Genomic DNA, 12,502 nt, shown 5'->3' with positions numbered 1-12,502 from the left:
TTAATGAGCAGCCGAACCAAACTCGATGCAAATTTCGGACCATTTAAGGATAATTAAATTGTATTCAAATATTCAGACGTAATTTATCTCCTCACATTTTGGTCCAATGTCATTCTGATGATATCCAAAAAACCTGTAATTTATTGAGTTTGTTTGGCTAAAAATGGTCAACAAGATATGTAAGTCAGCCTTTATGAATCCCATCTGCTCATCCGTTCAATGACATCATGGTCTGGTGCCACACATGCCCTCCTGGTGAAGACTATTACATTCCTTTAGTGCTTTTAAAATCCAATTCATGTAATTGTTCTGCCTCAAAAGCAGTCCAAAAATATTTGAATCAGCCTTAAAAAAATATAAAAACCCTCTACTTCATGTGTTATAAGTCACCATGAGTGAAGACGGGTCCTCGTCACAGGGACCGCTGCAACAGGAAGTTCTTGTTGTCTGTTTTCTCGTCGCTGCTGCAACCCTCTCCCCGTCAGCTCCTCATTCCTCCAGATTCTGCTGAAGCCTCCGGGTTCCCCCCTTGTGTATATGAAGTAAAACAAGAAAATAAATAAAGGACACAATGTTTATCCGAATATTATTTAACTCTGTGACACTGCAGCTTGGTGGAATATATCATTGTAGATGTGGTGCATGGATAACTGCTGAAAAAGAACAATAAACGTCATCAAGCCATTCGTGTCAGTGAGCTGGATAAGTAGATACTCGTGTATGAAAATGGCAAACGGACACTTTGGGGTTGAGGAAACGAAGGGAAACGGTAGAGATTCAAACCTGTATAAGATGTTTAATCGTGACGAGGGACTTGTGAGATGACAAATGTAGTGTAGAGCTTTAAGCAGCCACTTTTATTTATCATTATATCTCACTGTGTGTTGACTTTATGCTGCACTGAAATTAAAACTGATCTGCAAAACTTTGAGTGAATCATTACTTTTTTTTTTTACTTGACATTCCTGCACAGACGGATCGATCTGAAGATATTATTTATATATATTTACATATTAGGAACAGAATACAACTTTTCTTTCGCCTTTCAGCGTATAACATAGAAACAGGTAACACATATTGACCAAAGATCATAATAAAACCCAACTTCAGTCATTTTAAACGTTTTATTTTTTATTTTTCTGGTAGAATCTATCTGAACACAAGAGCTGTTTAATTTAACATTTGAACATAAATGTTGGCAAATAACCACAATATACAAACTACGACAATCTATTTTTATTTTATTTTAATTTAATTTAATTTAATTAGTATTATTACTGTATATGTATTTCATCCCTGCTGTTTTAATATCTTATTTTCTGTCTTTAAATTGCTGCTACTCTACACCAAATTTCCCCTTGGGGATTATAAAGTATATATTCATTAATTCATTCATTATATGCAAACTATGACAATATATATATATATATATATATATATATATATATATATATATATATATATATACATATATATATGTATATATAGTTGGACAACTAACTAATTAAGGTCCTAAAAGTATATATATACTTTTACCCTAATTAGTTAGTTGTCTCTTAGCCAATGGGAGGGCAGCAAATTACGTTTTCAGAATAATTTGAGCACAGTATTTTGTAATTGACAGGGAACAGTTCTAATAAAAGAAAGTATCTCGATATATTAGTATTTGATTCATATTTACACAATGTATTAATGTAACAGCTTGATGTGGTTTCTGTTTCTACTGAACTGCGGATTTGCACAACTAATACTTTTATTCTGAAAAGACCGCGGCGGAAGTGGCCGAGCGCGTACAGTGTTTCGGCGGAAGTGATGATCGTCTTGCAGCCATTTCTTTCTTGCAGCCTTTAAAGGGAAACTCTCGGCACGCTTTGTTTTTTTTATTTGCCAATAAATAGGTGTTTAGTCCAAAAGTACAAACGGTTGTTTCGCGTGTTTTGGGGTTTCCGGTCTCCGCTGTAGCTAAAGTGAGCACGTGACAGTCAGCGCGTGACAGTCTGGCGCGTGACAGGACGAAGGTGAGACAACTGCAGGATGTTAGCCGCTAACTAGCTTAGCTGGCTAGAAGTTAGCTTAATTTATTATGTATTTTGATAATGTTTGGATTGTTTTGGGGGTTTAATATAAAAGTATATTTATGTAAAACACCCTGTGATCTGTCTCGTGGTCCGGAACTCATCACCTTAAACTTAATAGAGCTCGTGGCTGAGGAACAAGTTTGTCAACAAACCAACAAAACATGTAAGTCACTTCAATAGGAGGAGAGGAGGAAAGGATGCCCTCTTTCTCTCAGGGTAAATACATCTATATTCCAATAAACGACCCTAGTTCCTCTTGACGGTGACCAGACAGTCATACTCTGTAAAATAAAACAAAAGAGGAAAATGATAATACATGAATTATCCATAAAAACCTAATTAGATGAATTAGTTAAGTTGTAACTGCTTTTTACTGTGACGTGTTGTTACTAAACTTAAAAACTCTCCGTTCCTTAAAGGTTGACAAATGTCAAGACCACGGTCCGGATCGCCACGTTACAGGTAAACAATGCTATCAATTCATTTTCATACATAAGAGTTAAAATGTAGATTTTTTTTTTTTTAAGAGAGAAATATTTGTAATATATTTAAAATATTTGTCTCCAAAATTTGATGCACTAAAAATTGTTTTATTGAAAAAAGAAATGCTCAAATTAAATTGAACTTGAAATGCAGTTACAATGTAATATGTAAATAAACATTTTTATTCGTGAAAATCTAAATGAATAAAAAATTTAAATACAGTCATGCAAATGTAGAAAAAAGCTAATTTAAAACGTAATAATAAACAATTCAAATATATACTCAAGTAAAATAGTGTTGATCATATGTTATGAATTAACGTAATCTTTAATAAAAGGAAACGTTAAATACAAACGTAATAAATTAATGTGTATAAAGACAAATACAATATATGATAATTTCTACCTTTTTATGGACATAAACTATCTACTTTTTGAGTTGATCACAATGTGAATGCTGATTTATGTCTTACATGATTATTTATATTTATTTTCTTCAACATTTTTTTTTCAGGAGGTTCCCGTGGGACGAACCAGACTTTGATCCTCACAAAGTCGTTGCAGAACTCAACGGGGATCCGTCGGAGAGGAGCCGCCGCTCCCGAGAAGATCCCGAAGAGCGCTGGAACTATTTTGGGGAAGACATGCACCCTGAAGCCCAGAGGAGATCCCCTCTTTTCCCAGACGACCGCCAGTTTGGGCAGCAACGCCATCCAAGCCAGGAGGAGTTCTACCGGCGGAGGCCGTCGCCTCATCATAGTGCGACGAGCTTCGAGGACGACCGGAGGCTTTCCCCACTGCATGATGATGGAGGAGGAGAAGGGAATGGAGAAAGACGCAGAGGCGGGTTTAGAGAGCTCTTTCAGAGATACGAAAACAGGGCCAGGTTGCCTCAGTCGCCTCCGAGGGTGATGAGGGAAAAATTGCCGCCGACACCGAGGACCCACCCGGACCACCAACAGAGAGAGCCGGGGATCGGCTGGAGGAGGGAGGAGCAGGGCCGAGGTCGAGGGAGGTTCAGGGACCTCAGTCCCGGGGCGAGGTTGGATGACCAAAGAAGGGGAGCAGGTAGGGAAAGAGGAAGGAGGCCCGCTCAGGGCCCCAACAGAGACAGACGAAGAGAGGATTCCCTCCAGGAGAGGAGCCCCACCTTTAAAAGGCAAAGGAGAGAAATGGATGACGCCACTCACCTTGGGTAAATTTTAGGGCGAAATGCTTTTGCAGCACTGTCGAAAAAGGAAAACGAAGAATGCAGAGGATTCTCATCTTTCCAATTTTCCCATAGCGCAAAATAACTCCTCATTGTTTGTCATCGCACCTTATCCTCCATAATGCTTGTCTGACTAGTAGTCTGCATGGCTTAAACTCTTCTTGCTTTGCAACCTTTTTCTGATTCTTGAGAAAAATTTGCACGTCTTCCGTTGAAAACACCAGAGTTGTTGACGCAAATGGCAGAAAGTAGTTTTAAATCAACTCGTGTGAGAAGGCGATAAATCAGTAAATGAGATGTTTGATGTAGAATGTGTCCAAAGCTAATGTGAAGTGAGTGTTTTACAGCCAGATGTGAAGTGTGAATAATAAGCGTGAATGATTGTTGAACCATGTCACCTCCTCTTATGCTGCCACAGGTACAGGAATGAGGAGGACTTTGGGGATCAGCGTTACTCGGGCGACGGCCCCAGAGATGCGTTCGGAGGAGACGCTCAGGGGAGCCTCCCCCGCGGCGCCGCTCGGCACTCGGGACCGCTTGTCGTTGAACACGATCACGGCATCGCGGGCGGCAGGGAGCCGGCGCGGTGGGGACAATTCGCCGATCGCCGAGATCCCGACCCCGACTTTGACCGGCAGAGGAGCCCCCGTCCGGCGAGCTCGTCTCAGGAGCGCTTCAGGCCGTCGGACGGCAGGTCGGACGACCGGGAAGACGCGAGGGGACGCCATTTTCAGGATACCTGGAGGGACTCCAACTATCACGAAGCTAAGAGGAACCCGGCGCCGCAAGAGAGACCGAACCCCGTGAGATACGGCAACCGAGATGGTCCCGCGACCCACAAGGGGAGGGGCGGTCCTCACCCGGCGAGAGGGCAGGTCAGCCGCGGCCAAGCCGGAAGGACGGGACCGCTTAGGAGTCAACCGCGCATGCAGGAGTCCTTCCAAGGGTACCAAGAGCTTCCTCGCGAAGAGCAAAGAGCGGCGTACCGACCCTTCAGGGGAGACGCTCACGAGGATCCCGCCGACGGGGAGCCCGACTGGGCGGAGGAGGAAGACGGGCCGCAGCAGTGGGAACCTCGCAGGCCTAGAAGTCTGGAGCAGCACCTGCAGAGGAGCGACTTGAACCCCAAAATGCCCCGTCAGCGGGAGCGAGGGTGGAGCGAGCAGAAAACCAACAACATGGCCGCCACGGAGGAAACGCTAACCATCAAGGTCGACATGAGCCGACCCGTAAAGAATAACAGGTAGAGTATTTATTTAAAAAAAATCAAATTATGAAGGGTGAGAGGGGGAAAGTTCACACTTCTCTTTACGAGTTCATTGAAAGCTGCAGACGGAAGAAGAAGGAAACCTTTTCATTGAGCTGCTTTTGCACCAGGAAGCCTCGGAGACGTTTCTCTCCAAAGGTGAAGCCGCCTCACAGGAAACCTTTTTGAGCGTTTCCACCAGGAAGAGACGCGACGCTGCCGTCGATGTCGAAGCCCAGAAAGCGCTCACACGTTACTGAAGAGATGGAAGAGGGGTGTCTCTGGCAAAGTGACCGTGTTGATGACAAGGTGGCGTCACTTGCAAGTCATTCCTTATAATTCTACATAAAGAAGAGGAGGCATTAACTCACATGTCTTGAGAGATGCACCAAGCAGGAGAACGCCTCCAACAGCAGAAGACTGGATTTGAAACCTGCCGAAAAAAAGCACCGTGACGTGTACGTTCTCCTCCGTGTTTTGACCTTTTTAATGAAAATGTCAGCCAGCTGGGAGGCCGATGGAGAAGACGACACATGAGAGGTTTCAGTCCAACGCCATGCAGCCGGAGGGCCGACCGCAGAATCACGCTGGTGTGCACGAGGAGGAGTTTGATGCAGAAATGGATCCAACATCTCAGAAGATGATGTTGAAAAGACCTGAACTGGGCTTTTGGTTCTTTGCTACTCAAGGTTTCTGTCCTGGAAGCTGCTGTTTGAAGGGATGTCGCTGTACGTCATCACTCAAGTTGAGTCCTCGGCATGTCAGGAATTAAGAAAAGGTTCTGATTTAGATTATTTTGGACTGAAAATGGACGACGTTTCCTCGGGTTTAGCGGATTTTGAAGACGCTTCAGTTGCATTTTGGTCAAATGTTGTTGAAAGAAGAGGAAAGATTTGAACATGTGGAATTGTGAATGGAAGAAACGACGTGAGACGAAAGATGAGAGCGTCTCTGACGGGAGCTGTTGGTCCACAAACCAGATCTGACGTTTGGACCTAAAGAGAAGCCGCTTACACCGAGAGGAAGTGAAGACGAACGACACTCTGGTCAAACACGAGCTGTGGCCTCATCTCCCGCCCGGTGAGGACGAGCTGGGAGTCTTTGTGCCTGTCGCTTTAAGAAGGTAAACAGTCTTTATGCCTGTCGCTTTAAAAAGGTAAACAGTCTTTGTGCCTGTCGCTTTAAGAAGGTAAACAGTCTTTGTGCCTGTCGCTTTAAGAAGGTAAACAGTCTTTGTGCCTGTCGCTTTAAGAAGATAAACAGTCTTTGTGCCTGTCGCTTTAAGAAGATAAACAGTCTTTGTGCCTGTCGCTTTAAGAAGGTAAACAGTCTTTGTGCCTGTCGCTTTAAGAAGGTAAACGCCCTGATTGGCCAAAGAGCCTTTCCTCTGGAGGATTCACAGCACGACCACGATGTCCAGACGAACTACTAAGGAGGCTGGTTTAGTTTTTTGTCAAGAACTCGGAGAAGAAGAAAATAAATCACTTCCAGCGCATTTTTATTATTGAACGGGAACCGTGACGATCAGTTACCTGTCAGAGCAACAACATCACTGAGTTCATTCACGGTGGAAGAAGAACACAAAGAACATTCATCAGGAGAAACTGAAACCTCATCGATGCTTTTGCCAAGAAAAATAAACGTCTTCAATGTGGAAAAATTGGGAAAATTTACAGCCAAGAACATCGTCATGATGACAGGTGACGGGAGAAAGCAACGCCATGAGGATGAATATGAATGCTTTCAAAAGAAGAAATTGAAGCCGTGTGAACCGGTAAAATACGCCATCAATGCTGAGAAGTCAGAGCATTCATGAGGAATGAAATGAAAGAGTGACGATGACGAAGGAGAAGGTTGAAGCGCCATCAGGGATGGAAACAAAATCAGAAATCAGAGCCATGAACAAGAAATCGGTAAAGAAAGTGAGGAAGTTGAAGCCATGAGTATTAAAAGTAGAGAGGAACTGAAGCCGGGAACGTACACGTGAGTTGTGATAAAAAGAGAAAAGGAAGCGGTCGACGACGTCACGACGACGTGGCTCCAAAAGGAGGATCGTTCAAATCGAGGAGGAACCGATCCAAATCTGCCACGAGGAGTTTCCTCCAGAGGAAACTAAACCTGAAGAACGGAGACCAGAGATGTGATTTAATGGATCAGAGGCGAACAGAAGTGTGAACTTTCACCCAACGTTTGTCTCACCCGTTGATTTATTCCTCCTCAAAGTCTAGAAACACCACGAGAACTTTTTTTATTCAACATGTAGTTCATCCTTAATGTTTTTCAGCGAGTCAGAAATCTACTTTCCCCCAAAAACAAGTTTTATTCAGGAGTTCTTCCTCAAGTAGCAGCAGACGCTTCAGTTAGTTGCTCCTCAAACTCACGAAACAAAGTTTGAGTTTTTGCCTATTTTTCTCACCAGTGCCAGAGATCAGAGGGGAAGCACAATGGCTCGTTTATTATTTTTAAAGCGCATTCCAGAACAGAAGAGGTTAAACAACGGTACGATTATATAAGGAGGTGAACACGCGTCAGCTCTTTTTTTGGGATGTTTTAATATTGTTAAATTTATAAACTCGTCTTTTTGTTTGAGTCCCGCTCACGTCGGGTCAGATAGTTTAAACTTCATCAGTTGTGGAACTCGGGAAAGGTAAGTCCTGCAGGTAAGGTAACGTGTTGCTTTTATTTGTTGTTATTTACCCAGATGTGGAAATGAACACATTACAAGACATTAATATTCTGTCACAGCTTAACTTTCTTTCAATCATTTTATGTTCAAGTTTTTACAATTTACACATTACTAGACAACAAGTAAATAAAATAAAAAACGTAATACATAACAGCCAACTATACGAACAATCAGATGAGGACAGAATAACATAAGTCATCCTCCTCCATATTGATCCTAGCTTCACTGTAAAAGTACTTTGAACCTGAAGTAAACTTCCTGTGACGTGGAAACAAACAAGCCGGTGAATGAAACCTGGTCTGCACTGGTTGAGCCGTCAGCTCGATGGGAACCAGCCTGACCTCCGCCCTGGTTTGGCTCCTCCCCCTGCAGCTCGCTGTGCTACTCCTCGGACCGGCAGCTGTCTCTGGACCTGGTGAACGTGGGCCGGCAGCGGCTGGACTTCCTGCCCATGCTGCAGCACTCGGGGACGTACCGGGAGTCGCCCACGCACAGCGGCACCTTCGCCCAGGAGATCATCTCCCTGGTGCACCTCGTGAAGGGTCGGCTCCTGTTCCTCCTCTTCCTCCTGTCGTTCCCTGTTTCCTCTTTCCTCGACTGGTTCATGTTCTTCTTTCCTGTCCTCTCTAACCTTATCCTTGCTTCCTCTCCTTGTCTCCTCTCCTACCCTCTCCTTGCTTTCTCGCGCTCATCCTCGTCTCCTTCCTCGCCTTATTTCCTCTGACTGTCTCCTCTACACTTCCTCCTCCTCTCCTCTTCTTCCCCCCCTTCCTCTCCCTCTCCTCCTGTTCCTTCCTCTCTCCTTCCCCCCTCTTCCCTTCCTCTCCACTTCCTCCTCTCTTCCCTTCCTCTTCCTCCTCTTCCCTCCCCCTTCCTCTCCCTCTTAATCTGCGTCTCCTCCTGTTCCTTCCTCTCTCCTTCCCTCTTCCTCCCTCTTCTCCTTCTGTCCCCTCCTCTTCCCTCCCTCTATCCTCTCCTCCTCTTCCCTCCCTCCCTCTTCTTCCTCCTCCTCTCTCCCTCTTCCTCCTCCTGTCCCCACCTCTCCTTCTCTTCTTCCTCTCCTTCCCTCCTCGTCCTTTCCTTATTTGTTGTGTCTTGAGTTGGTGCTTTTATAAAACTAAATGTAGATTTGCAAATTTATACAAACAAAATTTAAGTGAACCAATATCGGTGTGTAATATTTGTGTTGCACTAAAATATCTAACAAATAAAGGACAAATGACATGATCCTCTCACAATGTTTAAAAGTAACAAGGAAGAGACTTAACCTTAAAGTTGTCTCCTCGTCCACAGAGCAGTACTTCAGAGACGGCGGCGTCTCCCTGAGTCAGCGCTTCTCCACGCCGCAAGAAGTCGTCTACGAGGACGAGTCGGAGGAGCTGACGCTGGACGAGCGCTTCAGCGCCAACCGGTACGTCTCCTGAGGTTAAACCTGGTGAACGAACATCTCTTTAACCTGGTGAACACACCTAGTTAAGCCTGGTGAACACACCTAGTTAAACTTGGTGAACACACCTAGTTAAGCCTGGTGAACACACCTAGTTAAGCCTGGTGAACACACCTAGTTAAGCCTGGTGAACACACCTAGTTAAGCCTGGTGAACACACCTAGTTAAGCCTGGTGAACACACGTAGAGACGTTGAGGTGCAGAACAACAGCAGCAGGAACTCAAAGTGTCCAACTGATGTCGAGACTTAAGCCTTAAAATGTAGTTTATCCTGCTGTAGTTGTTGTGCTTTTTAATTGCAGTTATTACTTTGTTTTAAATGTGGTGTATAACTAATATTTTCCTTTTTGGAGAAACAACACATCTGTCGTCTTCTTCTTCTGCAGAGGCTTCAGCTTGAATATGAACTCCCTGCTTGACGACGAGGAGCCTCTGTTCTCCAGACTGGGACCTCTGCAGGTAAATAAACCCGACTCAAACTCTGATGATCACGAGAACGCTGACTTTGTGTTTAATGCGTCGGTGGTGTCGCTGACAGCCGGTGCGAGGCCCGGGCGACCTGCGGCACGACCTGGAGAGGAGGCGGCAGGAGCGGCTGGAGGGCGTCAAAGTCACCATATCGGGGAGCGGCATGTCACAGCGCCCCCTGGGGCCGAGCAGGTGGGATGACACCCGTTACTCACCGTCATGGCGTTAAAGAGTCAGACAAACAACCAATGGGGTTCTTACGCTCACGGAAAACCTGCAAGAGTCATGGAGGTTTAAAATGGTTATTTCCAGGCCTGGAAAAGTCCTTGAAAAAAATAAAATCCCCAAAGTTTAGTAAAAGTCATGTAAATGTGTTATGTTCATGTGTTCATGACGTTCATTTACGCTGAGTTTGAAATAATGAATATGCTTTTAAAAACACTCAAAATATAAGCAGGCATACATACAGGCATCTATGTAAATGTTTATTCTTTTAATCAAACTATTGTCTCATTCATTTGAGTCATTTAAGGTTTACTGTATGCTTTGTATTCTCATTGTTAGTTTAAATACTACATTTTCTCACTTTTTACTGTTTACACCCAGATTTCACTAAATGTTTGCTCATGGAAATTTGGTTTAAAGTCAAAAACACACTGACTTCCAGACGAGGAAACAGGAAGTTCAGTCTGAGTGAAGAGGGAAACACTTAAATAAAAGCACTGAGCATTAAGTGAGTAATAAAACCACGTTACTTACTTTATAAGGAGTTTTTTAGGAAGATTTTTCTATAATTAGATTTTGAAATGACTTAAAAATATTACAAAAGTGTGTTTTTGATTTAAAATGATGCACTAAGATTCATTAAATCTATTCATTCAAGCATCTATTTTAAGAATCACTGTTACTTGTCCTGAAAGCTGAGACATTTGACCACAACACAAAGTAGGACTACAGCGTTTCCTCAGACGTTCTATTTAAATGAGCATGTTGTGTTTCCTCCAGCGACCCGGGGTTCGAGTACAGCGACCAGGACGAGGCGTCCCAGGAGGACGACGGCTTCTCCAGCTGGCCGGAGGAGCCGAGCCGGAGACGAGAAGCACCGGCGGTGAGCGCCGAGGTCAGAAGGTCGCGGGATCCAAACCCGCCGCCACGACGCCTCTGACCCTCGTTTCTGTCTTTGTGTCCGTCTCCAGGCGCCGAGGAGAGGAGCGTATGGCCAGCGCAGGAACACCCGGCCCGTCCACCGGCTCGGCCCGGTGAGGCGGCCCAGCAACCGCAGCGGCGACGCAGGTACCGCCCGCTGCCGACGCGTCAGCTTTAACATGGAGCTTTAACATGGAGCTTTAACATGGAGCTTTAACATGGAGCTTTAATATGGAGCTTTAATATAGAGCTTTAATATGGAGCTTTAAAATGGAGCTTTAATATGGAGCTTTAATATGGAGCTTTAAAATGGAGCTTTAATATGGAGCTTTAAAATAGAGCTTTAATATGGAGCGTTAAAATAGAGCTTTAATATGGAGCGTTAAAATAGAGCGTTAAAATAGAGCGTTAAAATAGAGCTTTAATATGGAGCGTTAAAATGGAGCTTTAATATGGAGCGTTAAAATGGAGCTTTAATATGGGGCTTTAATATGGAGCTTTAATGTGGAGCTTTAAGCTTTAATATGGAGCTTTAAAATAGAGCTTTAAAATGGTTTTAATAAAACTTTACAATAGCTCTAATATAGAGCCTTAATAGAGCTTTAATCATGTCATTTATTTGTCCTACCTTTTTAAAATCTAAAAAACTACCATCTTGGGCTCAGCGTGATGCTTATAGTCCGGTTTATTTCATTCAGACATAATATATTATACATATATATTGTTATCGTTCCTCTGGAAAAGGTTGGTTGAATACTGCAGCCTTGCCCTTGACCTTTGACCCTCTAGACACGTTTCCTTCGCTGGTGATCAGCTTCTAATCCTAAAAGCTGGTTTTAATCCCATTTTCTCTCGTCCTCCTTTCTCCGTTCACACCACAAATCCTCTTCTGTGGTTTCTATCTATCTCTCTGTCTCTCTCTCTCTCTCTGTCTCTCTCTCTCTCTCTCTCTCTCTCTCTCTCTCTCTCTCTCTCTCTCTCTCTCTCTCTCAGGTCCTAACTGGTGATCAGACTTCGGAGGCCGATTTTGAAAAATGTAATTTGTATCAAACTGTGAAGAAGAGCACTGATGATGATGATGAAGGTTCACATTCTCGCTTTGTTTATTTCTCTTTCTCATGTTGATGTCTCTTGTTTTCACGTTCCACTCTTTGTCTTTATCGACGTCTTAATTTCAAACTGTTTTTATAAGTATTTTCATTTTAATCAAAGCGTCCGGCTGAACCAGCACACCCAGTGGCGGTCGAGCTGCTTTCTGGTCTTGTTGTTTCCTTCCGTCTCGGTTGTGTCACCGTCTCTACTGTTAGTGAATAAATACAACATGTTGTCCTTTTCATTTGGTCGGAGTCTCTTTGTCATAAAAACCTCCTATTTTTAGACCCTTTCCTCGAAAATGTCATCAAACTAAAGGGGTGCATCTCTGCAACCACTAGGGCTGTTTGAATAATGTTGGTTATAATAAAAGGTACACATGTGAGATGTTGTTCAGATGTGTACATATCAGTCTATATGTTACTGGTTAAGAGAAAATGAAAATCATAACTCAATATGTGAACATTCTCTCTGCAAAAGTTGACTTTGATAAAGTGAAGCAGAACAAAGTTAGAGAGGGTTTAGAACAGAGAACATTCAGGCGATGACTCCAACATTTGCTTTGGGGCACATTTTAATTTTCTCATGTACCAAACCATATATTTCACTTGTATATTACTTATGGTGTTCAATACATCCAAATACAG

The 12,502-nt window shown here is 43.5% G+C and overlaps 1 protein-coding gene across 3 annotated transcripts; it reads left to right on the top strand.

The window, feature by feature from the left end:
- The first annotated feature begins 1,961 nt into the window (after positions 1-1,961).
- LOC306750476 (uncharacterized protein) lies at positions 1,962-12,096 on the top strand. 3 transcript variants are annotated; one of them, XM_079233905.1, is made up of 11 exons: positions 1,962-2,018; positions 2,498-2,540; positions 3,075-3,755; positions 4,189-5,013; positions 8,075-8,244; positions 8,996-9,113; positions 9,536-9,608; positions 9,688-9,809; positions 10,623-10,725; positions 10,814-10,910; positions 11,757-12,096. In XM_079233905.1, exons 2-11 carry the CDS (start codon positions 2,506-2,508, stop codon positions 11,768-11,770), a joined length of 2,238 nt encoding a protein of 745 aa, XP_079090031.1. In that variant the 5' UTR covers positions 1,962-2,018; positions 2,498-2,505; the 3' UTR covers positions 11,771-12,096. The 3 variants fall into 3 exon arrangements, with proteins under 3 accessions (XP_079090031.1, XP_079090030.1, XP_079090032.1); XM_079233904.1 differs by lacking the exon at positions 1,962-2,018 and adding an exon at positions 2,178-2,294; XM_079233906.1 differs by lacking the exons at positions 1,962-2,018; positions 10,623-10,725; positions 10,814-10,910; positions 11,757-12,096 and adding an exon at positions 2,178-2,294 and having other exon boundaries at positions 9,001-9,113.
- The last annotated feature ends 406 nt before the right edge of the window (positions 12,097-12,502 follow it).

This window comes from Taurulus bubalis (genome assembly GCF_910589615.1).
Source record: "Taurulus bubalis genome assembly, chromosome: 18".
NCBI lineage: Eukaryota > Metazoa > Chordata > Actinopteri > Perciformes > Cottidae > Taurulus > Taurulus bubalis.
The sequence above is the reverse complement of the archived record's forward strand: the minus strand, read 5'-3'. Positions and strand labels throughout refer to the sequence as shown.

What these genes read in the sequence shown, in the direction of transcription:
- LOC306750476 (XM_079233905.1), top strand. Translation starts at nt 2,506, where the DNA reads ATGTCAAGACCACGGTCCGGATCGCCACGTTACAG. An exon ending in CGACCCGTAAAGAATAACAG is followed by an intron (nt 5,014 to 8,074) that starts GTAGAGTATTTA and finishes CTCCCCCTGCAG; the next exon opens with CTCGCTGTGCTACTCCTCGG. An exon ending in GGAGACGAGAAGCACCGGCG is followed by an intron (nt 10,726 to 10,813) that starts GTGAGCGCCGAG and finishes GTCCGTCTCCAG; the next exon opens with GCGCCGAGGAGAGGAGCGTA.